General features: G+C 53.1%; 1 protein-coding gene across 4 annotated transcripts in view; it reads right to left on the bottom strand.

The window, feature by feature from the left end:
* Positions 1-27,199, bottom strand: part of PPFIA1 (PTPRF interacting protein alpha 1) — a 90,399-nt gene that overhangs the window by 2,178 nt on the left and 61,022 nt on the right. For 3 of the 4 annotated variants that reach the window (XM_042904163.1, XM_042904160.1, XM_042904161.1), the window contains 12 exons: positions 26,656-26,887; positions 21,875-22,026; positions 21,113-21,285; positions 20,849-20,942; positions 15,543-15,624; positions 15,236-15,436; positions 7,960-8,135; positions 7,758-7,855; positions 5,185-5,360; positions 4,303-4,371; positions 2,511-2,676; positions 253-322 (listed from right to left, as the gene is read on the bottom strand). In XM_042904163.1, coding sequence (XP_042760097.1) covers positions 264-322; positions 2,511-2,676; positions 4,303-4,371; positions 5,185-5,360; positions 7,758-7,855; positions 7,960-8,135; positions 15,236-15,436; positions 15,543-15,624; positions 20,849-20,942; positions 21,113-21,285; positions 21,875-22,026; positions 26,656-26,887 — 1,678 coding nt within the window. In that variant the 3' untranslated portion in view covers positions 253-263. The remainder of the gene's footprint in view (positions 1-252; positions 323-2,510; positions 2,677-4,302; positions 4,372-5,184; positions 5,361-7,757; positions 7,856-7,959; positions 8,136-15,235; positions 15,437-15,542; positions 15,625-20,848; positions 20,943-21,112; positions 21,286-21,874; positions 22,027-26,655; positions 26,888-27,199) is intronic. The other variant, XM_042904162.1, reaches the window with a different exon arrangement.

The raw sequence follows: 27,199 nt of genomic DNA, 5'->3' as shown, positions 1-27,199 counted from the left end.
AAGGAAAGAGTGGAAATACAGTTTTCCCCTGAAAAACTGAGGCCACACCAACCTCTTTATTAAGTGTAAGAAGCACACACAAACCCCAGGATCCTCTTAGCAGGTGCAGAGAGGCTCGTGTCGTGCCTGTGTGTATTTCTCAAAGTCCCTAAGTGAACCTGCGTGGGCTCGCTCTCCTGGCGCCCACGGACATCGCGTGCACAGGACACGGGTGCCCGCCTGCGGCCTGCACGGACGGTGCCCTCTACTCACCACAGGGGGCGTCAGCAGGAGTAAGTCCTGACTGTGGCGGAATCCAGCCTCTGCGGTCCCGAAACGCTGCCTGCTCCGACCAGCAGCACGAGGGGCGGCGTGCAAACACAGCATGCGGTTAGTCTCAAAACGTCACACGAGGGCACTATTACAGCCACGCACACTCTCACCCACAGCAGCACCCACCGAGGGCTCCCGGGGCACCTCCGAGTGGGGTTCTCTCCACCCCCAAGCGGCCTGGGGACTCCCTGGGAGTTCGCTCTAAAACAGCAACGGGGCGGCAGATGCCAGGAGAACAACTTCGCCGCGTCCATCTGCACGCGTGACGACTCCTGACTCGGTAACTCTCTTCCCCCTAAACCCTCTAGAGTTCTCGACTTTTCCGGACTGTTCCCTCAGCCCTAACGATCCTCTGTAAGGAGAGTATGCGGTGAATGACCCAGTGAATGCCAGCGGCCCACTGAAGGGTGAAGGTAAACCGAGTCCGGTGGCGTCCTGACGCCCGCTCTGCCCTCCCCGGAGGGGGTGCGGGACAGCGACTCGGCTAAGAGCACTGAAGCCCGGCCTCGGCTCCTGCCGGAAACAGCGTGAGAACAGAGGCTTCTGTTCTTGTCAACAAACGCCCCGCACGGCAGAGTTTTCCAACCTCCGCAGCGGGTGTGTGTGGCTCCCGAGTCCATGTTCCGTGTTCCGGCAGGTTCCGCGGGAACACAGCCTGTCAATATTCGGCCGAGGCACCGGGGTGCGAGCTGCGCTGCCGGCGGCCGCGGGCCACCTGGATGAGCCCCCGCCGCGGCCCCCCGCACTCATTCTGCTTTAGGAAGCCACGAAGACGCCCGCTGTGCTGGCTTTGCTCAGTCACCACACGAGGGTGTGGAGCCCCCTGCCACGTGACACGCTCCCCACGCCTTTCTCTCGAGTTATGTTTCCCCGAACTCTAATCCAAACATCACCGTTGACACTTAACCCGCAAGACGTGGTTTTCGAAGATGGAGATGGTAATAAGGCTGTGAGGACAATCAGAGGGCAGTGAGCGGAGGCTAAGTTACAACGAAAACTGATAAAAATTAGCTATGGGCTCCACGAGGAGAATGCTATTTTTTGAAAAGTTGGGTTTCTCCCTCATTAAGCATATTATTGAAGTCTGGCAAAGAGAAGGAGTTTTTTAATGGAAATGCTGCCCGCACTCAAAGCTCAGTAAAGGCCTTACATAAGTCACTTTCCCCTGGTTTTTACAGAGGAGAGCGAGAGCCAAACTCACAAACCCAAGTACGGGCAGGGCCAATAGCAGGAAACTGTAACAACCACACCGTACGATCCCCACAACCACATCCTCCGTACAGGTTTCCAAGGCCATCGAGGGCGAGCGTGGTTGTCTGCGACAGGCCTACCGCCGCAGTGGCCCGCGGGACATGCCTGACCCTGTCCAAAAGCTTCCTGTGAGGGACTCACTGAGCCATCACAGCCAACCAATGAGGAAGACACCAGGGCGACGACCACTCTACAGACGGGGACGCTGAGGCCCAGGGCCCAAGGCCACACACCTCCCTCGTGGCAGAGCCGGGCTCTAACCCGGGCATCTGGCTCCCAATGCTGTCACTGAGTGGGACGTAGCCGGAGCCGGGAGATCGGCCTACAAAACACTCAACTCATCAGCCGCGGCCGCAAAGCAGAAGGACGGGCAAGGGCTGATCGCCGGCCCGACCTAACGTGGCGACTACACGGCCGATGTGGGTTCCACAGGACGGGCCGCGCTCCGTGAGGACAGCCCAGGCTCGCCCTCTTCCTTCTCTCCATCCTCTTATGACACGTACTGACACGGAGAAGCAGCACAGGGACGGAGGTGGGAACTGTGTGTGGAGGGCAGTCCGGGGGGGGGGGGGGGGAGAAATGCGGCTTGAAAGCCACCGCGCTGCCATCTTATAAACGAGCGCCCTAGGGCCGCCCATCACATACGTAGCTTTGCAAGCATGGGTGCTGGTCCCACGCCCGGAGGACACCCACGAAGCCTAGCTTCAGTAGTTGGAAGGATACGCTAACATTCAACCAGACAGGAACGTTAAAACAATCTCTATCGCTGTGAGACTTTGAGAAGCAGAATTGGGATTAATCTTAGAGCATTCAAGCCTGAGCACGCCACAGCACCCGAACGCCTTGTTACGCATCAGGTCGGCCATTCTCCACCACTGTTAACGTTCCAGCCAACGAGCCTCCTGTGCCACCGCCGAGGGGCTGGGGCAGCGCGGGACGTCACGTACCGTCCAGCTGTATCTTCTTTGGCTGCATAGAGGGTGAGGACAGAGAGGAAGTGACCCGGAAATTTGCGGGGAGAGTCTCTGCAGACCCAGCAGCCAAGCCACGAACGTCCTTTGGTCTAAATTTTTTTCTCCAAGAAGGTGCCCTCCTAAAGCTTTTATCATCGTCCTGGGAAATTAAAGGACAGAAAACAAGACCGACTGTAAAATAAAAGACAAAAATATACAGTAAAGTTACCAGCCCTTTAAAATGACCTCACTCCGCAGTTTTGTTTCGACGTATTTACCCCCATTCCTGACAGCCACCGGGCCGCCTGCCCAGACGGGAGCCCCAGGGGGTAAAGGGAGGCAGGGCCACACTTGTGCCGGGACCCTGAGGGGCACAAGTCAGGGCAGTCCTGGGCCGCCTGGGCCTGCTCCACTGTCTACGTGAAATCACCTTCCTGCTGTAAAAGATACTACGTTTTTGTCCTCAAAACGGTCTTCAGGCTGCGGACAGTCCCGCAGCGCCCTTTCACTTGCCCTGTTCTCGTCACACCAAGTGTTCTTATGGCAACGAAGACAGTCGTGAGTAGTGGTGTGGGAGTAAATTGGTCCTGGTTTTGTGTAAGGAGAAAGCAACATTTTGCGTCTTTTCAAATAAACGACCGAAACCTTCCCCCAGAGCACAGGGCCCTGGACTGCAGTGAGATATCCTGCTGCCCCCAAAAACACAACTTACAGGCTCTATTCCCAGGCTGCAGCCAACGTGTTACGATGCGAAAAATATTTCTGAAGAGTATCAAAAGTCAAATAGCAAAAAGTAAAAAAACCGAACCACCCATCTCTGTGAAAATATTGGTTTCTCAATAGCTCATTCGTTTTTTTGTTTTATTTTTTTAAAGTTTACTTATTTAGTTTTGAGAAAGAATCAGCTTGAGTGGGGGAGGGACACAGGGAGAGAGGGAGACAGAATCCCAAGCAGACTCAGCAGTCAGCGCGGAGCCAGACGTGAGGCTGAAACTCACAACTGTGAGATCATAACCTGAGCCAAAACCAAGAGTCAGATGCTTAACCGCCTGAGCCACACAGGTGTCCCTGTTTTTTATATTCTGAGAGAGAGAACGAGTGTGTGTGAGCGAGGCGCAGAGAGAAAGAGGGACAGGAGACCCGAAGCAGGCTCCACGGTGACAGCAGCGAGCCCAATGCAGGGCTTGAACTCACAAACAGGGGGATCATGACCTTAGCGGAAGTCACCTAACCGACTGAGCCACCCAGGAGCCCTAATGGCTCGTTTGTTAATAAATTAAGAGCAAAGCTTAAGTTGTAAAGTAAAATTATCTCCACATTTGCAAGAGTTATCTGATACGTGGCTCCTACAAATTTAGTAATCTACATTTATTTTTTTATTTAAAAAAAATTTTTTTTTTAATCTTTATTTGTTTTTGAGAGAGAGACAGACAAAGCATGAGCAGAGGAGGAACAAAGAGAGAAGGAGACACAGTATCTGAAGCAGGCTCCAGGCTCCAAGCTGTCAGCACGGAGCCCAATGCGGGGCTCAAACCCACAAACTGTGAGATCGTGACCTGAGCTGAAGTCGGACGCTTAACTGACTGAGCCACCCACCTAGGCGCCCCTACATTTATTTTTTGTTTTAAAGATTATACTTTTAAGTAATCTCTATACCCGACATGTGGCTTGAACTCACAACCCTGAGATCAGGAGTCCCACGCTCCTCCAACTGAGCCAGCCAGGTACCCCCAAATATTAATAATTTACAGTTAATGGAAATTTAGATATTAGGTGGAAAACTTACTTCATCGAATCTTCTGTCCGTCCCCATGACCAAAAGGTTGTTAAACTCCCGTTCCAAGACGGCACGAGCCTGAAATCATAAACCGACAGCCCAAAAGTTATGTCAATCTAAAGGATGTTAGCACATCGCAATTATTTTTAAACCAAGACTGGAAAAATTTTTAAAAACCCAAGGGATACATGCCTTGAATCCTAATACTGTATTTATTTTTGAGAGGCGGGGGGGGGGGGGGGGGGGGGGAGAGCTGAGCAGGGGAGGGGCAGAGAGAGATGGAGAGAGAGAATCCCAAGCAGACTCCACGTTGTCAGCACAGAGCCTGACATGGGGATCAAACCCACAAACTATGAGATCAAGACCTGAGCTGAAACCAAGAGTCCGGCGCTTAATCGACTGAGCCCCCCAGGAGGCCTACGGGAACGGGCCTTTGGGAAGAGGGGTCCATGCTCCCTGGGAAATTAGACCAGGGTGTCTTGGGGGGGTGGTTTCCAGTGGGGAGACTGAGGGCGTGCCCAAAGGTGTACAGTGTTCTGAGGACGGATAAAAAATTCCTGACTCTCCAGTGAGCCCATGAGTCAAAACAAACTCCACAGGGAAATCGGAAACAGAATCCATGAAACTTCCACATGACACACGGAAGTAAGAGCGTTTCTCTCTCCGCGTTGAGGGCTCAATGCACGCCAGGCTCACGAGCCTGTGAGGGGAAGGGACAGGCAGAGCTCAGGCAGGAGGAGGCAGCACGTGGACTCCGGGCCACACAGCACAGCCCAGGCTCGCGGAGACAGGCCGAGCTGTGCGGTGTAGCCACGCGCCACCTCGCTCAAATACGGGGCGCAGGGTCTCCAGCAGGAGAGCGGCGGGCGGGCGCGGCCGGCCCGGCGTCACCTGTGTGTTCTGGGTCGGGATCTGAAGCAGAAGCGCCAGGGCGTTGAAGTCGAATGTCTCATCTAAGGCCATCAGCGCACCGTGAACGCCACTCTCTACGAGATTGTTCGCAAACTCTTTAAGGCCAATCGACAGGACCCAGCGAATCACTCGGTCATTGCTCCAAACCAGCACATCTGCAGACAGTAAACACCGATGGTCAGAGCGGCTGCAGAAAGCTCTCTCCATCACTTCCACACCCTGTAACGCAGGACAGGGATCCCCGCTGTGCGCCCTGAGCCTCCGGGTCCCAACCCGAGGCGTGACCCAAACGGGCACCGCCAGGCGGGCAGATGGCCCCTGCTGCGCTCACACGCTGTCGTCCTGGCCCCTCGCCAGCCTCATGCAAACCGTCCCGTCGGAACCCACTCCTCGAGGAAACTCTCGAACAAGGAAGTTCTCATGCACATGACTTTCTAGAGAATACAAAATGACCAGGGCCCAGGCATCGGGAACCAGAAGGACACACGAGGCGCGACTATGCTTCATCTACAGACTGCGGGTCTGCTGGAAAACCTTCCTCCCATCAGACGTGTTGGCCCCGTGTCTGGGCACCTTGTGGACTGAACACGAACCTCTCAGTTACAATCGTGAAGCCCGTTTTGTTGACTCATTGGGAAACCAGAAACTCGAAGATACTCTCCAGCATATTAGAGACTGTGAGGGGAGACCTCATGTTTACGCAAAGTAATAAATATTGCATTTGCATTAGGAGAGATCTAAAAATCACCAGATGATCACCAGTTACTTTGAAAGACTGCTTCTGTCAACCGTGAAAAGATTTAAAATGGAAGTACACAATAAATGAAACACATTTGCCTAGTTCATTTCCAAGGTCCTCTTCTAGGTAAAAGGACAGATATACACACACGGACACATGTAAAATACTTACAGATCGTTACTACATTTACGTTACATACATATGTTATATTCTACATGTACAGAACACGTATCACAGATATTGTCTTATGGTGTTTCTTGTGACTCACACTAACTCAATCATGGCTAGACTACCCTTCAAATGGGCTATCTTCCCAGCCATTTTTTTTATGCTTATTTACTTTTCAGAGAGAGAGAGAGAGACAGAGACAGAGACAGAGTGGGGGGGAGAGAGAGGGAGAGCACGAGAAAGCGTTGGGGCAGAGAGAGAGAGAGAGAGTGCAAGACACAGAATCCCAAGCAGTCTCCAGGCTCCAAGGTGTCAGCACAGAGCCCAACGCGGGGCTCAAACTCATGCATCGCAAGATCGTGACCTGAGCTGAAGTCGGACGCCCAACCCATCTGAGCCACTCAGGCTCCCCTCCAGCCACATTTTTTTAAAGTTTATTTATTTCAAAATAGCTTTTTAATATTTATTTTTGAGGGGGGGGGGGACAGAGAGAGAGGGAGACACAGAATCCCAAGCAGGCTCCAGCATGTGAGCCGTCCGCACAGAGCCTGACACGGGGCTCGAACACACGAACAGTGAGATTACGACCCGAGCCGAAGTCAGACGCTTAACTGACTAAGCCGCCCAGGTGCCCCCTAAGTTTATTTATTTGACAGACAGCGACAGCGAGAGCTGGAGCAACAGGGGGAGGGGCACAGGAAAGGAGGGAGGGAGAGAATCCCAAGCAGGCTCCACACTGTCAGCACAGAGCATGACACAGGGCTTGAACCCACGAACCCTGAGCTGAAACCAAGAGGTAGATGCTCGACCGACTGAGCCACCCAGGTGCCCCTTCCGTAACCACACTTTTACCTTTCTTTCTTAGTAAACACGAGGGGTGAAAACAGCACTCACGGGACGGTGGTAAGGACTAAATGAATGAACCTTTGTGCTTGGAGTTGGTAAGTCCGATCTGCTATTACCATTCTTAGTGATTTCTTTATACTGAAAATTTGGGGAGAGGTTACGTTGAGCTTAATCGTTAACGTCTTGTTGCAAAACAAACCACTACACTTGCTCAGTTAGAGGTGCCCTGGGTGCTGCTCTCTTGGCTGAGCACCATGTCCTCTTATACGCCCCTGGGCCTGCTCCCTCCTCGAAATGCCTCTGCCTGCTCCCCCACCCCCGCGCCCCAGAAGAGGCCCCCCACCCTGTCTGCGAGGCCCAAGTGCCCCGCTGACCCCATACCGCTCCCTCATCCACAGGAAGGAGAACCACGCTACGCTACTGTGGGCCCCTCGAGTCCTTGGAGAGACAGCCAGGGCAGTACTTTTCACACTCACACCAAGACGCACACAGCAGGGGCCTGTTCACCTGTGCTCTGTTGCTCTCTAATGGTGTGTAGCAGCATTTCTGAACAAAAGAGGACGTGTGTCCTCGTAAGAGGAAATGTCTAAGGTCAGAGGAAGAATGTTTACCCGGAGACCCTGTACCTACAGACTGACGTTAAGCACGAGAAAACGAGCACAGGGTCTCTGGCCACAGAAAGGGATCATCTCTCCCTCCCCTGTAATGATGCCTTCAAGCCTTTGCTGATTTTTTTAAAAAGCAGCAAATCACCGAGGCTGTTCACACTCGCTGCATGAATTAAATGCCATGTACTAGCCTTTTATTTCACTCTGGCTTTCTTCTCTTTTTCTCTCTAGCTCCTTACGGTCGTAATTCAACCTTCGCAGGCACATAATTCCGCACTGGAAACTGTTCCTGTTGCCAAAAACCAAAAACAAAACAAAACAAAACACAGTTAGCCGTGGCGGTGGGCAAACATCTCTTAGCCAACCAGGAAGGGCCAACGTGCAGCAGCACACCTGTGGAAGCTGTCGACCATCTTCAGCTGCCCTCGGAGGTCCTTCTTGGTCAGGTGGTCCAGCATGCGCGCGTCCACCAGGCACTCCATGAAGTAGCTGCGGTATTGCGCGAGGCCCAGGCTGGGCAGCCACTCATTGCCGATCCACTCGTGGTTCATGTCCCCGTATGCCAGCGTCTGCTCACGATAATTAAGAACATCAGTTCAGAAAAAAAAAAAAACAAAAAACAGGGAGGACGTTGCAAGGGTCATTTAAATCATCTTTACACTGAATTTTTAATCTGTTACGTATTTTCAAAGGCCAAACCAATAATATGGCTTTTTATAATTTCAAAATAATTTGATCTCCTACTTACTGACTTAAATTTTCTATTAAAACTGTACACAAAGGAAATTCTACCATTAAAAATCTACAACTCATTTGTGCTAATACATATAACGTAATCACCAAACCACATTAAACCTGTAACTGATTACATGTTAGCAGTCTGAAACGGTTTTCATAGGTAATAATATAACAACAAAGAATGATCACGACTCATGAACAAGTTTGAAGGATCAATCCAGCTCAACTCATTAAAACTATCTCTGGCTTTAATTTTATGTTTAACACTTTGTTTTCCATATTTTCTTAACAAAATATTTGCTAATTTCAAAATGAGTTTTAAAAAGTGAATACAAACATAGATTTAAAAGAAGACATGAACCCAGTAAGACCGAGAGGAGAGACGGTTAGAAGACCTCCCTTTCCCCGTGGTTGAGTAGCTGACTGAGCAGGCCAGAATGATAGGCTCCCAAGGATGGAGAAGCCCTGAGCGGCACCATCAACTAGCCCAACCCAATTGCCGTGAGAGCACTCTAGCCAACAGCAACAGTGCACACAGAATGTTCCCCAACACAGACAAAGCTCCACGTATTTAAAGAGACTGAAATCATACCAAATATATGTCCCCTGACCTCCACAGAATTAAATTAGAAAGCAATAATGAACAGAGATCTAGAAAACTCCCAAATATTTGGAATTAGCATACTTCTAACTGACCCATGTGCCAAAGAAGAAATCACAAGGGAAATGGGAAAATCTTTTGAATTGAATGAAAGTGAACACACAAGGGGCATCTGGCTGGCTTGGTCAGTGGAGTGTGCTGCTCTCAATCTCAGGGTCATGGGTTCAAGACCCATGTTGGGTGTAGATATTACTTAAAATAAAATCGTAAAAAAAAAACCATAAAGAAAGCGCACACACAACATATTCATAAACTGTGGGACGCTGCACTAGCGGCGGGAAATTTATAGTATTAAGTACTTACGTTATAAATGAAGGTTGCAAATCAACAATGTAAGATGCTACCTTAAAAAATTTGAAAAAGAAGACAAATGAAATTCACAGCAAACAGAAGGAAGAAAATAAAAGAGGAGAAATCAATGAAACAGAAACCAGAAAAATAATAGAAAATAAAACAATGAAAGTAAAACCCGGGTCTTCATAAACATCAATAGAATGGAATGACCCTACCCAGAGTGATTAAGAAGAAAGATATAAGTTATCTACATCAAGAATGAAAGACCCTACAGACACTGAAATCACTGTACATCAGGACAGACCCTACAGACACTGAAAGGGTAATAAGGGAAAACTGTAGACAGCCGTAAGCAACCTGGATAACACAGGCAAGTTTCTTGAAAGACATAATCTACGAAAGCCACTCGGAAAGAAACTGGTAACCTGTACCTGACTTTGAATCTGTAGCTATAACCCACAGACACGCACACATGCACATCTCTACCTCAAATGTTTTTGCCATTGATCTCTACCAAACATTTATGAAAACAGTACCAATTCTACATAAACTATTACAAAAAAGTGAAGAAGAAATACCTAGCTCATTCTATACGAGCAGCATTATTTTGACACCAAAACCAGACAGATTATAAAAAAAAAAAAAAAAAAAAAAAAAAAAAAAAAACAGATCAATAGCATTCATAGACAGAGATGCAAACTTCCTTAACAAAACATTAGCAAATCAAATCAGTAATAAGTGAAAAGAATACGATATCATGACAAGTGGAGTTTATCCCAGTAACGTAGCTTGGGTCAATATTTAAAAATCAAGGAAGTTCACCGTACCAATGTACTGAAAAGAAAAAACCACAGAGATGTGGGAAACGTGTGTGACCAAATCACTCGTCTATGGAAATCTCAGCAATCTAGAAACTGAAAAGATGGCTGCCTTGACCTGATAAAGGGCTTCTACAAAAAAATGTGGAGCTGAATGCACACTAGTGGTGTAAGACTGAATGCATTTTCCCTAAAATCAGAAACAAAGTTAAGGATGTCTGCTCCCACCACTTCCATTCAATCCTGCACCAGAACTCCCAGCCACTGTGGTAAGGCAAGAAAAAGAAATCAAAAGCATATGGGTTGGAAAAGACATAACACTGTCCTGATTTGCATATGACTTGATTATCAACACAGAGGATGAATACAGGACAGCTATCAGAACTAACAGGACCTGTATTATTAAATACTAAAAAAATGAGCTGGAGATGGAGATTTTTAAAAATACCACTTATAATATCGTGAACAACTATGAAATCCTTTGGGATACATCTAACAGAACATGTGCAACATTTGTGCCATGAAACGGAAGTAAACACATTATAAGTATATGCACACATATCAAACAAAGGCACTGGATTTCTTCAGCCCAAGAAGGCAAAGCTACAGTCACAGGAGTTCTGTAGTTACCTTATGGAATCCTTGGAAATATTAACTCTCAACTACCACCATGTTGTGCCTCTCATCTAGTATTCACACCAAACAAACTATAGAAGGAACGAGTCAGATTTCAGTAAGAATGCTCAAATTCAATAGAAGAAAACTGTGTCACTACTTTCGGGAAATAACCATGAGTGAGAAAAGCATCGAATGTTTTTGGCAAATTGTCACAATGTCATGTTTTTTCACTCTTTCCAACCTCACTCTCAATATCACAGACCTGACGCTTAGGGCGTGAATAGCCATCACTGCTTTCTTGCTTCTGTTCATGTATTCTTAAATGGACACAAAATGCAAAGAAATTTCTAAATAGTCTCACGGGAGCAGAGTCCTCCTTCACGTTGCTCACACACTCTGGTCCCACTTGTTAAGTGGCCCATAACACATGCTCCCAGAGGACCCAGGCTCAAAACCGGGGAGACCCACGCCTCCTGGGCTGCTGTCGCAGCCTTCTGAAGAAAGCATACGACAGGGATCTCTCATGGTCAGAGAACACTCAGGCCGCAAGAGACTGCCGCTGCACAGGCTCTATTTTCTCCGGCACTGGAATGGTCACAAAGCCAATTCAGCTTTGCGACCTCTGCAAAACATGACAGGTGAGGGCAGGTGTTACCAGCAAGCAGCTCAGTTTTGCACGGGCAGTGCACGGACGGTACTTGCTAAATGAAGGCATCGGGGACTTGACCACACCTGGAAGTCTGCTTCCCCTGAGTGCCCAAGCGCATCCCCAGCTCCCCCTTGGCTTAAGAGCTGGTCGCTATGTCAGAGCCCGGGGAAGGCACACTCTATGACCGCTGCCCTTGGCGGCAGGGGGCAGGCGCACAGAGACCAGGACGCCTCTTCGTTCTCCTCTCATCTAGAAGACGGATGGAGTGAAAACCATCCTTGCTTATGCTGAAGACTGAGTGGGGGCTAATTCTGGCGTCACTGGCACGGCTCATCCTTGTTTACGTTTCCACTGCAAAGAGCAAACATTCGGCTTATTTACACGTCCCACCCCAAGACAGGGAATTTCATACTTAGTTGCTGCCAGAGCTCTTCTTCTTAGTGTGGAAGACGCTGACGTTGAAGCAATTACAAAATGCACCCTTTTCAATTCACTGATGGCCATTATTGGCCCCATAAAGAAACATCTGAGCAGGCTAAGTGACTAATGATATTTATCTAGAGTATTGGCACAGAGGGCTTAGATCAAACGGTTGAAGAGGGAACGCATGGAACATTAGAGTCACTCTCCTCTTTTGCTTTTTAAAAAGTGATACGGGGCACCTGGGTGGCTCAGCTGGTTAAGTGACTGACTTCGGCTCAGGACATGATCTCACGGTTCGTGAGATCAAGCCCCACATCAGGCTCTCTGCTGGCAGTGCAGAGCCCGCGTCAGAGTCTCTGTCTCCCTCTGTCTCTCTGTCCCACCTTGCATTCTCTCTGCCTCAAAAATAAACATTAAAAAAAGTTTAAAAATAAAAAAAAAATTTTTTAAGTGATAATACGTGCTTCATTTTAGGAGTACAAATAGAGAAAAAAAGGTGTTTCAACCATTAACTGGAAATGAGAAAAATTCAGATGTAAGAGGAGTTTGACTGTTTTTGCTGACATACAATTATCCTCTGCGGATCCTTGAACACGACACCATCAGTAAGAACTGACTGGCTGCAGCCTGCAGCCCTCGAAACCTAAAACCTTTTCTAGCCCTAAAACCTAACAGTATGTCAGGCGGCAACGTTACTGGAATCCGGGTAGGAAACCACTGCTTTTTAATCAAGCTGCCCGAACAAGGCTGCAAAAGAGTCGTGCCAGAGTTTTTTGTGAGCCTGGAGAACGAGGAAGCTGAAAATTCAAATGTACAATGTGCAAGCAGAGGCTTCATTTCTGAGAACCCCGGGAGTAAGAAAGCCTCTCAACGGACACGGCGGCAGGACGGCATGGAGCGACACGCTGACGCCCAGACGGGGAGGGAGGGCCCCCCGTGCCAACTCTCGTGCCAGGTATTTATCCGAACATCTCCCGTCAGCACGCCTTGTGAGAAGTGTCAGCCCACCGGGGACGGCCTTCTATGATCCCAGGAGCTGCCAGGGCCCAGGCGCGGTGTGTGACAGCCATTGGCTAAACAAAGTGACGTGCGTTTTAAGCAGAATTAACCGTGGTGCCCCATGAGAAAGGTTCAAAATTGTCCATGAGACGTACTCTTTTAATCCTATGCTTTGCTCTAAGACTTTAAATCACCAACGACATTCGGCACAAAGGAAGAGGTTAAAAACGTCAAGAAAAGTCAATTACAAGCTTTCACACTCCAGCTCTTTTGCTGCTGTACACATAGTGAAGAGTATATTATAGAGAGTCTCCAACCTGAGCCCAGCTTCCCTCCTCAGCCTCCTGGGGTCACGAGGTTAGGAATGCAAAAGAACACAACCGTTAGTACTGCTGGGCCTGGGCATGCGAGCAGATCAGCTCTGTCGGGAAGGCGTGGAGTGACTGGGTGACAGAGTGAGAAAGTCAAAGCGTCATGCAAAACTCATGCAAAACCACCAATTCCGATTTCTCATGCAAGGAGCCGACTCCCCATGGCAGGCATGTCCATTAAAGGAGACAACTGGGGCCAGAATGTGGAGGCCGAGCGCCAAACCGAGGTCTCTCCGGAAGGAGATAGGAGTTCAATCTATTCTAAACAGAGCTAGTCTATCCATTTTAAGTTCCTGGGAAAAATCTAAAATAGAATTCTACTTCACGCATTTCACTAATACCTAAAGGAAGTACTGATCCGAACAATTTAACGTGGAAGGACATTTTTGTTTCCCCCAGAAAAGCCCAGAATCGCGCCGTTCTCGGGGGCGGGAGGAGGGAGCACGGAGGGAGGACGGGCTCGGGGCTGCGACTGACCGTTTGTGGCGTGGCCGTGAGCGTCTCCATCTCTTCATGCGTTAACCAGATATTTCCTGTGGTCTAGGGCGGCCCCAGTGACAACCACATCCAGGGCAAGGGAAGCAGTGACAAAGAGGAAAGGCAGCAGACACGTGAGCCTCGGGCACGTGAAAGGAGCAGGCGGACGCAAAGGCCATTCTTCCCGCCTTCTCGTTTCAGATGCCCACACAGAAAACGACACAAGGTTAAAACAAGCCCAGCCCCTTGACGGAGAACCGCCACACGCACTACCACTGTGGTGGCAGTGAGCCCAGGACAGCCCACGGTTTCTGGAGCTTCATCTGCCACGCCTACCACCTGACATACGGGAAATATAAAAGCGACCTATCTGGCACTTCTGAAAACTATTCCTAATTCTCAAGTAACTCTCACTTCGATATATTTAAAACATTCTCCCCCAAAGCACAAAAAGGAGCACCGTCCCCAAGTCTGGCCTGTGGACGGCTCCCCACAGGCGCTCCACAGTGATGGGGCCACGTGGACGGGACAACCTCACCTGGGGACCCTAAGAGGCCCAGCACAGGGCTCAGCGTGGCACACAGAACGGCCGCCGGCTTCAAGCAGCCAAAACACCGGCACCGCTGATGTGGCGCGGCAGACCCGAGGCCCGTTAGCGCCCTGCCGGCCGCCGGGCCCCTCGGGGACAGGGCTGGCCCGTCGTCTCACAGCGAGGATCCCCGTCCCAGGTGCGCTTGTCATCACTGTCCGCTGACTCAGCGCGTGAGCGGGGGGCCTTCGCCGAGACGGTTTCTAAGACTTTGCGAGAGCCACCCTAACACCTTTGTTTCCAGAAAGGTCTCTCTAACTGGAAACAACCAGGCAACGGGGACCTGGTCGGATGCCGTGACAGAACATTCCCGGGCCACAGGTCAGTGCACAGACCGACTGCTCATTACAATTCTGTCCCTAAGAATCGAAACAAAGACGCTGGCAATCCTTTCTGCGCAAAGTCCCTGCAAGTCCCGAATCAGGCGCTGACCTGCTTGCTACTCGGAGAAGAACGTGGGAGGCCGTATCCTCGCCAGGTTTTCTCTTCGGAGCAGAGAACAGCAGAGTGGGAGCTGAGCCAACGTACAGAGCCCACAGCAAGGAGCCGGCCCACTTTGTCCCCCAAGAACCATTAACGTTGTCCTCAGATGCGTTTTTTAGCGTTCAACCAGGAGGGGCGTCGGTAAGGACGGCCAGGGTCTGCCCGCGTGGAGCACAGCGGCGCTCAGCGTGCAGGGGCAGATGCACAGGCCGCTTAAAGCCCTGAGCCCCCGGGACCCGCGGCTCCCTGAACGGAAAGCAACAACGGGCTGAGTAAGTCAGACAGTAAAACACTGATAATAATGCAAGTAGGGATCTGAGCTCTTTCCCCGTCGCTTTTGGTAAGTTTGTTCTTAAATTAGGGATAATTCCTTGCCTACACTTTAAAAAACTCCTATGTCTATACTGCAAAGTCAAGCTGTTCTGAGAGCATTCGATAAAGTATCTTTTAACCACCCGATCACGTATTTGAATGCTAAGACGTTAAACTGGAACACTAGTCGTGTGAGGCAACGTGAGCGGCAGATCGGCTCCTTCCACAGGTGCGTACCGTTCTCGAAGTAGGAGGGGCTGACGGACTAGTCAGGGACATGATCTCCTGAATGGCCAGCCGCAGCTTCAGCCGGTGCAGAGGGTTGCTGATGCCGATCTCACGCTGGATCTCCGTGTCGGACAGCGCAGACATGATGGCCCCGCTTTTCACGTTGGCTCGGCAAGCGGCTACGTACCAGGCAGGCATCCCGACCCAGAGCTAGAGACAGGAAGTGTAAAGGCCAGAAGGTTCTGCACGGTGTACGAATGCATTCATCCTGCCCACAGATGTGACGTACTCCACCCAGGGTTCAAAAGAAACATACCTCCAGCCAAACAACAACGGTGGGCCCGTCCCACTGTGCGAAAGGTAAACCTTGTCTCCGGGCTTCCTCGAGCAATTCGTGCCTACAAATAACGAGAGAATTCAACGTTGAAGAGTCACGAGTGCCTGTGGGTATATAGCAAGTGAACAGAGGTAATTCTCTGTGCACGTTTTCAAAAGTATATGGGGCGCCTGGGTGGCTCTGTCAGTCGGGCGACCGACTTCGGCTCAGGTCATGATCTCGCAGTTCGTGGGTTCGAGCCCCGCGTCGGGGTCTGAGTTGACAGCTCGGAGCCTGGAGCCCGCTTCTGATTCTGCGCCTCCCTCTCTCTCTGCCCCTCCCCTGCTCACGCTCTGTGTCTCTCTGTCTCTCAATAATGAATAAACATTAAAAAAAAATTAAAAAACAAAAAAAGCGTAACAGAGGCGTCTCCTGGCAGAATTGAAGAATCAGTGTCAACATCAGCCAACCCCAGCAGTCTTCACGTCCGAGGTAGGACAGCGGAGGGAGTACCTGAACAACAAGGAAAACCGCAGGAGGGGGCCGCACCTGCGTCTGAGTGAGGAGCTGCTGTGAGGGTCTCAAACTCGTCCGGCAAAGACAACAACACAGAACAGCACACACTTTACTACCAGTAATGGTCTGACATGGCAACTAAGGAACGGGCGGGATTTTGGCGGTTTCTATTCTACACGGCGATTCAGGCTAATACAGGTATCTGCTAAGTTAAGACACTGGGTCATCCCATGGTTTAACCCACAGGCTTCAGACCCAGAAACTCTGAGTCCCAACCACTGGGGCCAGTGCACACAGGGCAGCCTGTGAGACTGTGATCCTGTCACAAGCCAACACCAGGAAGCCGTCCTGGGATCCTCACCGCATCCGAAATATTCTGTCCGCCTGGTTCTAAAATACCTAAACCGTAACTTCACCATCTTAACATCTTTAAAAACGATCGTCTACTAATGACATAGTTACGTAAGAGACAACACCATAAGCTTTGAGAATTTCATCTCGCTCTTTCACGTTGTGTCCTTACGAGGCTTTCTGAGAGACATGAATTCTTTCTGAACGGGAAAGGCCTCGCAGAGAAGGTGGGATGGGACAGAAGATGGTTTACCCTATGTGCCTGGGCATCCTGAGGCATTTTTAAATCCCTCAGTCACTTGTAGTGTTATTTTTCTTTGATAAATTCGGCAGAACACATCACTGAATCTCATGTTTCTGAACAAACACATTGGCTCTTCAACGTATTTAAACAGTATCAGACCTTTCTTAAGACTGTAAAGTCTACGTACAATTCGAGCTCAAAACGTTTCACGTCAAGTTTCAAGTAAGTGTTCCTGGGGGTAATAAATGTTCTAATTGTGTAGGAAGGATTACACCAGGGAGGGCAACAGATTTTTTTTTTTTTTAAGTAAGCTCTATGCCCAAGGTGAGGCTTCAACTCAAGACCCTGAGACTGAGTCACATGCTGCACTGACTGAGCCAGCCAGGTGCCCTAGAATGCAACAAATCTTAATAGCCAGAGGAAGGAAGGAAGGAAGGAAGGAAGGAAGGAAGGAAGGCAGGCAGGCAGGCAGGCAGGCAAAACCTCCCTCTTTAAAATGAGCAGCAAAGCTATTTACTCACATATGAAAAGGAAATGGGAGTCCACTGGGGCTGTGGTCACCCCGACACGGGGCACCCACAGCGGATGGAATAAGCACGGGGGAGAAGGGCCTCCTTCGCCGGGCGGAGTAACCCATCCGTGTGCCCAATTTAACGCCGCTTCCCGTGTCCTACGGACAAATTCTCAACGACAGCAGCAACACCTTATGCGGACACTTACGTAAGCCGTGCCACGTGACCCGTACACACGACACTAATCGTTCCTTGGCAGACGGGCCGGGGAGAGACCTGAGCTCCGAAAGCACGGTCAGGGGCTCGGTCCCAAGCAGCCCAGCCCGGCACGGGAGGGGTGCGCACGGCTCTGCTGCAGGGCCCAGGGGGCTCGCAGGTGCCCCGCACTCTGAAAGCAAACTGAACGGAGACCGGATTCGTGGCACTCTGTCTGCCACGCTTTGTCTTTTCACACGCAACAGCTATTTAGGGGCACCCGACTGCCTCGGTTGGTAGACCACAGGACTCTTGAGCTCAGGGTCGGGAGTTTGAGCCCCACACTGGGCGTGGAGCCTACCTCAAAAAAACCCCTCACGTAGACGTTCGCCGTCCACCCCTACAGGCTACAAACGGCCCATGAGCCCCACTACCTGGAGGTTGGTGTCCACGATTCTGACTTCACCCCCACCTTCCTCCTGGCGGTGGCCATTTGTTTACGAAAAGCCTTTTCTGGTACAGATGCGCTCGTGGGTTGGAGCTCAGGCCCGAGGTCCCGCCGAGACCACGCGGAGGCAGCGGAGCCAGGGCCACGCAGCCGCAAGACCCAGGAGGCGGCGGCGACGTGGAGCCCCCAGCCGGCCAGCCGGCCCAGGTCTCTGTCTGCACTGGGCCCCGTCCCCTACCAGGCCAGGGCGCCGCCCAGGAGACTAAACACCGGATGGACCCGGGAGGGGGGGGGGGGGGGACGCCCGCACCCCTTCCTTCTCCTGGGGGGTCAGTGCCGCCCCCGTAAGCGGAGGAGCCAGAGCACCTGTGCACACCCAACCCCTTCTTCGCCTCCTACCGCCTGCCACCGCGGACGGCCAGCTCCCGTCACCTGGGACTCGCGTAAGCCAAGGGCCACGTACACCTGAAGAACCTGCCCGTGTACCCACACGGTCACTCCAACGGTCGACGGAATGATCCGTTTTTCTCCCTGTGGACCACAAGCTACAAAATTAAGCGGGGCGGCTAACACTTTACCGTAAGGACGTGAGGTCTGCTTGCACAGGTCAATACTCCAGAAAGCAACGCTCTCCACCACCAGTTCCGAAGCCTGAAACACGAGGACTAAAGAGGCAGGGACTCTGATCTGTCGAGCACTTCTCTGCAATATTTTTGTTCGTGTTTAGTTTTGAGAAAGGGCAGAGAGAGAGGAGACACAGAATCTGAAGCAGGCTCCAGGCTCTGAGCTGTCAGCACAGAGCCCGACGCGGGGCTCGGACTCACAAACCGCGAGATCGTGACCTGAGCCGAAGTCCGACAGTTAACCGACGGAGCCCTCCAGGCGCCCCTCGCTTCTCTGAATTTTCAGTCAGCCCCCAGCACCTAACTCTGCACGGAGGAACGGGAGTTACAAGCCAACATCCTGGAGGCATGGGAGACTCGTCCGACTTTCGCGGTTATTTATTTGCTTCCTTCCTCCGCTCTCAGACGCCGCATCCCCCGATGCGGCCGCGCCCCCCTTGGTTTACAGAACTCCGCCTCCCCCACAGGGTAAAATGGATGAGCGCTCTGACCGCCGTGGACCGGGCCTACTGAGCGGGGACCTGATCTCCCTCAAGGACCCAATTCTCGACACCACACGTGATTTTCCAAACACTCGCCCTAACGGTAAACTCATGTGGAGTGCTTCCCAGCCTTACGGTTAGAGCCGCAGGAGAAAGACACTTAGAAATCTGCTGAGTTCTACGGGGAGCAGGGACACGCGTGAGGCCGCGTAACGCATGACTGACAACACGCATCTCACAGTTAGGACATAAATGCAGCGGCGAAGTGGTCTTTCGTGACAAGAAGCGTCTCATCAAATACGACATGACCACCGACACCACTGAGACTCATTCTCCTGAGGCGGACACTGTCCACACTAGGGCACCTTGCGTGGGGACTTACGGGGCCCTACCTCACCAGCACGGCTCTGCCATCCGGGCAAAGCACCACCCTCGAAAATCCGAGCATAACTTCTGACTCCCTGAAAACTTAACTGCTCATAGCCCACTGTACCCAGAGGGCTTACCGATAAACAGTCGGTTAACACATATTTTGTAAGTTATGTACGTATGCCGTATTCTTTCGTAAAACAAGGCAAAGGTTATTAAGAAAAGCACAAAGAAGAGAAAATACATTTACAATACCACACTGGATTTATTAAAAAAACAATGTTGCATGTAAGTGGACCTTCTATTGAAACCCTTGCTGTTCAAGTGTCAACTGTACGGTCTGGAATTTGCCATGATGATCACGGAGTCCAGAGAAGGACCCGCTCTCAGACACTCGGCTGCAGCTATGGTAACACAGAACCAAAGCTGGCAATTTGAACATCTCAGCCCCAGGGAAAGCTACCTACACACACTCTGTGAAATTTAATCACATGCTGGGGCAAATAGCTCAATAAAGGCCGTCCTCGTATGACCAAGTACTTAAACATACCTCCCGAGGAAGACAAAATAAACATAGGAGACACAGTGAAACGTTTTGGCCAATTTATGTTACTTCCGATCGTACGTGAAATACACATTCCTGGGAGCGGTGGGGTGGGAGACCCAGAGGGCACTGCCACGAATCTTACTGTTTCCGTTACAAAAAGTGTAAGGATGTGAAATGAAACACGCCAGCAACATCGAAGGGACAGAATTTTCCCAGCACGGTTCCAGGAGCAAAAGGCCTACTTTCAGTATCAAACTGCACATGGCCAGATGGCAACTATCCAAGTTATCTCAAAACACTTTTATACAGTTCAAACATAGCAACATTCAAATCAGACCGCTGTTAAGTGGTTTCTACAAATGTCCGTTCCCAGGGAACCAAAAGCCTGACTGTTCCTACGGAATTGTGAGCAGTAACAGAAACCGCAGCGTTTCACCTGAAACACGGCCCACGGTGTGCCAGTCACGATCGTTATTATGACTGCTGAGAAGAAGACTAAACTGAGGCAGGTTTAAGGGAAAACCAACGGACAACTCCAGGGGCTGAAGGGGAACCGGCCTCTAGCGGGACGGGGCCTGTGGGCCCAGTGTGGCCGTGAGGCCCCGGCTCCAGACCGTGCAGGCCCTCGGAGCGCCCGAGAGCCACCGGACGCCCCGCCCACTGTCAGGCCTATCGCGGAGCCCACTGAGTTCTGCCCCGGCTCAAGGCCCAGAGCCCCAAGCTGATCCGTACAGGAGCCAGGGCTCAGGGCCAAGTGCTCCGAGGTCTCGCCCTCAGTGAGCCACAACACAGCCTCCCTGCACAACTTCTCAAGGTGGAGTGGGAATCCACGGGTGCCCCTTCACGATTTCACACGTGCTCTACGCCTCCGGGAGGCCCAGTTTAACAAGGACCTCAGGTTCAGCCTGGAGGGAGAGAATCCCTCTTTGCAGCTACAGAGCTCAATGAACAAACAGCCACTGCTTCGAAACCAGGTACGGCTGAAAGTACGCAGAGACGACAAAGAACAGAACGCTTACTTTTTTTGAAGTTTACGGTTTTTCTCAGCCTGTCCGCCCAATTTGCTGAGTCCCAGGGCGTCCTGAGAGGAGTTTTCCACCTCCAAAACAGCAGCTGTGGGGAAGCAGAGTGATGAAATGGGGGGCGTGGGGCGGGGGGTGCTCAACAGGCCATGTGAGGGTCTCCCGACAGGGGGAGGAACCTGCAGGCAGAGCGATCACGGTGCTAGACGAACGACACCAGCAGGACCACCTGCGCGTGGGAGCCACGCACGGGACACCAACCTGGCCCCGCGGGATCCTTGCCAGCGTGGCCGGGACGGCCCTTTTCTTTCTTGCCAAACAGGCGGCCGATGGAGGACTTGATGCCCTTCTTCTTGGGCGCCTTGTGCAGCGAGTCCTGGCTGCTGTTGCTGCTGCTGGGGTTGCTCACGGGGCCGTCCTGCGAGCCTGTCGAGCTGGGGGACGGGAGAGGACCTTCAACGCGGGCTTGGCACACGACACACCGCCCCACGCGAGGGAGGGCTGCCCCCGGGGAGCTGATGCTCTCTCCCTCCCAAGAAGATCTGGACTCCAAGCGCCCTGGGCCAAGAACGCGCGGCAGCCCTTCCAGGCCGTGACCCGGGAGCACGGAGCACACGCACAACCAGAGCCGGCCGGGGACACGGTACAAGAAACAGAGCGGCTGCTGGAGCTGCCCGGTGGGGGGAAGATGGCTCCCCAGAGCCCCGCGGGGCACAGAGCTCGGCCCAGGGGAGGGCAGAGGGGAAGCCTCAGGATGGCCGGTGGTTAGGATCCGGGCAAACGAGGCCGCCCTACAGCCGCCTGCACCGCCGGACTCCGGTCTGTCCCAGCAGACTTGCGCCCCGGCGGCCGCACCCCCAGAGCCCCGGCAGGTGCCCCAAGAACATCGTGCACATAAACTCAGTTCGCTGGCATTTCTTTAGAATCGCCGTCCCGATCCTTTCTCCCCCAAGAAGATCAAGGGTTTCTCGGCGCTGAAAACCAACGCGCTGGCGTGTCCCCTGTGGCGCCTGCGCCCCTTACTTTCTGGCGTCCCTGATGTCCTCGTGGCTGGCCGCGTGGAGCACCCCCTGGTGCAGTCTGTCCAAGTGCAGGGACCTCGGGGAGGAAGGAGGGGACGTTTCACATTTTATCGTTGCCTTGTCGTCTCGTACCTCTTCGCGCGAAGCCGGCAACTGCGGGGTCGAGAGGAGGGTGACAGGAGTTCACCGCGGGCCCGACAGACGAGCGCACAGCCCTGAAATCACAGCCAGGAACTCATCTGAGTAGCTACGAGCTGCGCTTTCTGCGGCGTCCAAAACGCCCTCTTAGTGTCGGCCTAACTCCGGGCCACACGTTGGGCAGTGGGCCCGCCGAGACCCCGGGGCCATCCGCACCCAGCGGGTGCGCCCTCCCCCGGAACCCCGTGCCACCGCCAGCCCGGCCCCGGAAGGCAGCGGCGGAGACCTTCGCGAATCACGCCCCGAACCAAGTCCCCATCGACCACCGCCAGCTGAGGAGCAAGGTGCTGGTCTCCTGACGCCATTCAGAGCAAACCCTGGTGAGCACAGAGGCTTCCCGTGCACGACTGTGCAACGCTCGTTGTCCGGGGGAAAAGGAACCAGCTTGTGCCCTAACCCAGTGTCACTTCCAGTAATGATGCAAAGCCTGGACCTACGAGGACGGGCGGAAAGTGAGAAGGCACCCAAACCCCCACCCCCCCACCCCCACTCGGGTCTGACTTCTGCTTCTCAGTGACATTTAGGTTGATGTTACAAACTGAAGGACTTCTCTGCGGCTTAGAGAAGGCCTGCTCGACACGGTGGAGACAAAGTGACCCTGGGCTGCCGTCACGGCAAGATGACCCCCTTCAGACTCCATTTTTCCTCCTGTAACAGGCTGTGGGCCCTGGAAAGGACGGCGGGGCCACGGACCCGCCAGCGTTATGACCCTTGACAGGTCCCGGTGGTGAGGCAGGGCCGGATCTCACGAGACACCCGTGTAGGACTGGCGAGACAGGCACCGCCAACTGGGTTTGTACCAGGACCTCCGAAGCTGCATGGGGCTCGGGACACCCACGGGGGCCGGGGGTCAACACCAAGCGGAGCTGAGCTCAGGGAAGACACAAGCTTAACCAACAGCTCCAGAACACCTGCCTCCTCTCCTGATTTCCATGACAATCATCAGACAACAAAAGGCTACCTTAAGCGGCTACAAATTATCAACATAAAACTAAAACAGGGTCAGACTTAGGTAACAGAAATAGATTTCAAATCCAGGTGGAGGCAAGGGTATGGAGAAAACAAACACCAAAAGGGAACAGGACAGGGAGCCACACTAGGGACCCGGCTATGAGGTGAGCAGAGACGGAGGGTTCCGGGCGCAGGCCCTCCCGTGTGTCACAGCGCAGTCCACACGCAGGCCCCCGCCCGGCCCTGGGTCCCGCCAGACTTGGGCCTATGGGCCATTTCGGTCTCAACCAAAAGGGAGGCTCCCGCAGGGCTGGGAAGCGCAACGCCCGTGCTGGCCCTGTCCGCGCGGACCTGACACCCACTTCTCGTGCGCCTGGTCTTCATCCCCCAAAGCCTCCAAGGAGCCCTCCAAGTAGCCGTCAGTGAGCTGCGGGACAGGCCGTCCTGCCTGGGTGTTCACCACACGCCCCGTCCTTCCTTCCTTGAGAAGGTCTTGCTACCGAGGAAAGGGCGGCACGAGCCAGAGGACTGCAGGGCGTGCTCTGCGCCCCGTGGCCGCTGAGAGCTCCCGACCTCTGGGGACCGTGCACCGATGGGCAGTTTGTGGACACCCCGAGGGCCACGATTCTATCGCTGTCCTCACTTACCAGGGGAGCAAACCAGGGCAAAAAGAGGGCGATTAACACGCCCGGGTCACGAAACCACCTGTGACGGAGCTGGCACTTGAACCCGGAGTTTAACTGAACGGCCACACCGTCCCTGCGGGAGAGGGGCTCCCCTGGCTGCCGCCCAGCTCCGTATCAGAGGCACGGCCCCGTCAGCGCGCGGCCGGGCAGGTCTGGCATGGGGGTACGGTCCAGGGAGCAAAGCATCCCGCTTATGAGGGGGGCGCTCTGGTCAAGGGTCCGGTCCCGAGGCACGGCACTTCCCCTGAGAAGGGGCACCCAAGTCATGGTCCTCTGGACACAGGAGGTGCCCTGCCCCGGGCCGGGGTGCCGTAAAGGAGAGAAAGGCGCCCGAGCAAAGGTGGGGTACGTGGCAAAGTGGTGTCGTGGCCAGCGTCTGCACTGCAATGCGGCCTCGGGCACAGGACCCGGGCTCTCGGCCTGTTTCCACATCTGGAAACTGGGGTGACCACACACGCTGCGGCTCGCAGGGGTGTGGGTGGGGGCCGGGTAACAGGCTCCTAAACCGCTGCACAGAGCAGCTGGCGGACCCTAAGAGCTCGCCAAACGCTGCTGGCCGCGACTGTCCAAGGTGGTTATCCCCAAATCGAACATCTAGGGCTCGGCTTCAGTCATTTCTCTTCCTAGAAACTTCTATGTCTCGCATAACTGAGTACGCAGCGAGCAGGAGACAAACGAGAGAGAAAGGCAAACTCTCACATCCCTCGCAGGCGCCATGGAAACCGGCCGCCAAGCTCGAGCGCCCAGCGCTTCCCGGGACACACCGGCCGCTTGTCGTGACCCGGTTGTGGTGCCCGCTCTGCGAAGCGACGGGCACTCTCCCACCCGCCACAGACAAACACAGGTAGGTTACACTACCAAGCACTTTACCTTTCTACGATGCTTCCTTAAATCGCTAGGCTGACAGAGGCATGCAAAGAAATTAAGAGAAATCAGATTTACTGCACGCTCGGAAGTCACAAATTCAAGGACCAGAAGAGGCAAACATGTTTTAAAAACAACAACAGCACGGATATAATCGAGATAAGGTTTAGAAACAACCATAGCTGGAAACAGAACTTCTTTCCAGCACACATTTAAACATAATAGGTTATTCAACCTTTACTAGAGAAACTATAAATTATTACTCAGGGAGATAAGATTCCACTACGACGTACATAATTTATTAAAATACGGCATCCTGTGTAACAAAGAGATCTAACAGTTGTCTACTCTAAAGTTTTCTGTAACTGTTCTCCCTGCTGAGAACCACGTTCCGCTTTTACACTATCAACCTCGTGGATGCCGAAGAAGTGACCGCGACACCAGGTAGAACACCGAACCGACCGACTCTGGTTAAGGACCTGCTGGGTGTTAGTGTCAAGCCCTGACCTAGAATTTGAGTTAAAACTTCCCAAGAATCAATGCGCTGTGCAGGTACGTGATAAAAACGGGCGTGAGAGAGGTGACAGCTTCACGTTGCAGGAGCCCCGTGTTTCCGTGTGGAAGGCGGTACTTGTGCCCGGTAAGCCCATGAGCTTTGGAGTCCCGCCCACGAGCGTCGGCACCACAGAGCGTGCTGTGTCTGATCTCTTTAGAAGAAACCCTTCGCTGACGAGTTGTTACCTGTGTCACACCCGCATCCACGCGTACTACACGGTGACACGCGAAGTGCCACTGGTCACCGTTGGGGCGAAACCCCACTACCCCACGAGAAACGAAGACAAAGCAGGAACGACACGAGAGAGCCACGACTGACTGCAGACGCTGCACACACAGGACCACGGCCACGGGAGCACGCTGCGGAGGGGCTTACGGCATGGGGCAGAGAGGGCGGGGGGTGGGGGAACACGATACCGGCTGGGGGGCGGGAGGCTGAGGTCTGCGTGAACAGCGGGAAGCAAGCGGAAGGATGAGACGGCAAGTCAAAACCCAGCACGGAAGCAGATACACTCTCGGCCGGCACACAAATTCCACAGCAGGGAAAAGGGCCGATTATTTCCACAGCGACTTTCACAAATTCTCCGAGAGGAAGGAAGCGTGAAACCACAGATGAGACCGTCCAAGAGTTTAAGGTATGAGCTGATTAGCTAATGGTGCGAATTATACACAGAGTGACGTCAAAACAACGCAAAACGGACTAGTTCCTGCATCACAGGCCACGGAAGAGACTCAGAGCTGATCTAATCACATGCTGGCCAAGAGCGCAGCTGGGAAGAAAAACGGACGGTAACGGGACAGATTCTGACAGACGCGAGCGCGCTCAGAAACACAACGTCGTAAACGTGATCGTAGGTGGAAAGAGGTGACGTGCTCTCCAAACCTAAGCTACGTACGCGGCGAAGTTCCGCGACATTCCGCAGGGCTGCACGCTTCGCCCGGAAACCGTACGGGCACCGCGTCTCCAGACGCCGAGGAGCGAAGACGCGCTCCCAGAAGCCGTCCGCGTGTGGGGCTCACGCCGCTGCCGTGCTGGCCTCACACACGCACCAGCGTCAGGAGAACCGACCTGAGCTTTATTTTACGGTACTTTTTGACCGCGTGTCCCGTCCCCTCCGGTCAGGCATCTCTAATGCGGAGAGAGACAGCACGGCCTCCCTCCGCGCCTTCTCTACCGCCCGTACTTACTGTGGTGAAACCGCCGACTCCCCGAAAACAAGAACACGCCCCTCGGAGCCACGGTGCCTGGCGCGGGCCCACATCCGAAGTTACACACCCAAAAGCCCTGACGATGAGCTCGCGACGACGGCTAACCCGCTCCCCCGCACGGCACAATCCGTGCGTCGCCGGCTACCGCTGAATGACTAAATGCTGGCCGGTTTAAAAATTCTCGCACCTCTGAGCGCGACAGATGAACCGGCTTTCCTTCCGGGTAAAACACGAGACAGAACCGTATTCGTAGACTCTGGCACCTAAGTCGGGGGCTGGGGTGGGGGGAGCGCCGCAGGAAGAAGAGGCAAATACTCACTAGAGTCATGACCCCCAGTCTGTCCACCTCCCTGGCGGGGCTGTGCGGGCCCCTCCGTGGGGTGGAGCGCCCGCTGTGTGGAGGGGAGGGGCCCGCGAGCGGGGACGCGGGGTGCGGGGCGCTGGAGCCCGCGGGTCTAACACGGCCGGGGCCGTCTAAGCTGCCGCCGCCCACTCGGCTCTCAATCTCCTCTGCCCGCTGTTCCGCGCTCTCCTTCTCTTCTTGAATGAGCCTGCAACGAAAGCACACAGGTCACCCTCGCCGCCCTGGCCAACCCGTGAACGCAGCTGCGCGACAAGTCCGTGCTTGCTCCCGCGCTGCGAACGTGCGGGCCGGTGAGCTCCAAGGACGGCTGCTCCGACCCCACCTCAGCGAGAACGGTCCCCCTTCTAGTGTCTTTTCGACACACCCGGTTTCGGAACGACACGAGGGGGGACTCCTGCAGGGCGTCCCGTAAAGCTCCTTCCACCAACCGTGTTTGATTTTACTCCTGTGCGCTCAGATTCGGCCAGAGGCTCACCGGCAGCTCTCGCCGTACGATGAG

This window comes from Panthera leo, chromosome D1 (genome assembly GCF_018350215.1).
Source record: "Panthera leo isolate Ple1 chromosome D1, P.leo_Ple1_pat1.1, whole genome shotgun sequence".
In the NCBI taxonomy this organism is placed as follows: Eukaryota; Metazoa; Chordata; class Mammalia; order Carnivora; family Felidae; genus Panthera; species Panthera leo.
Note: the sequence above shows the minus strand (reverse complement) of the source record. Positions and strands in the feature narration are given on the sequence as shown.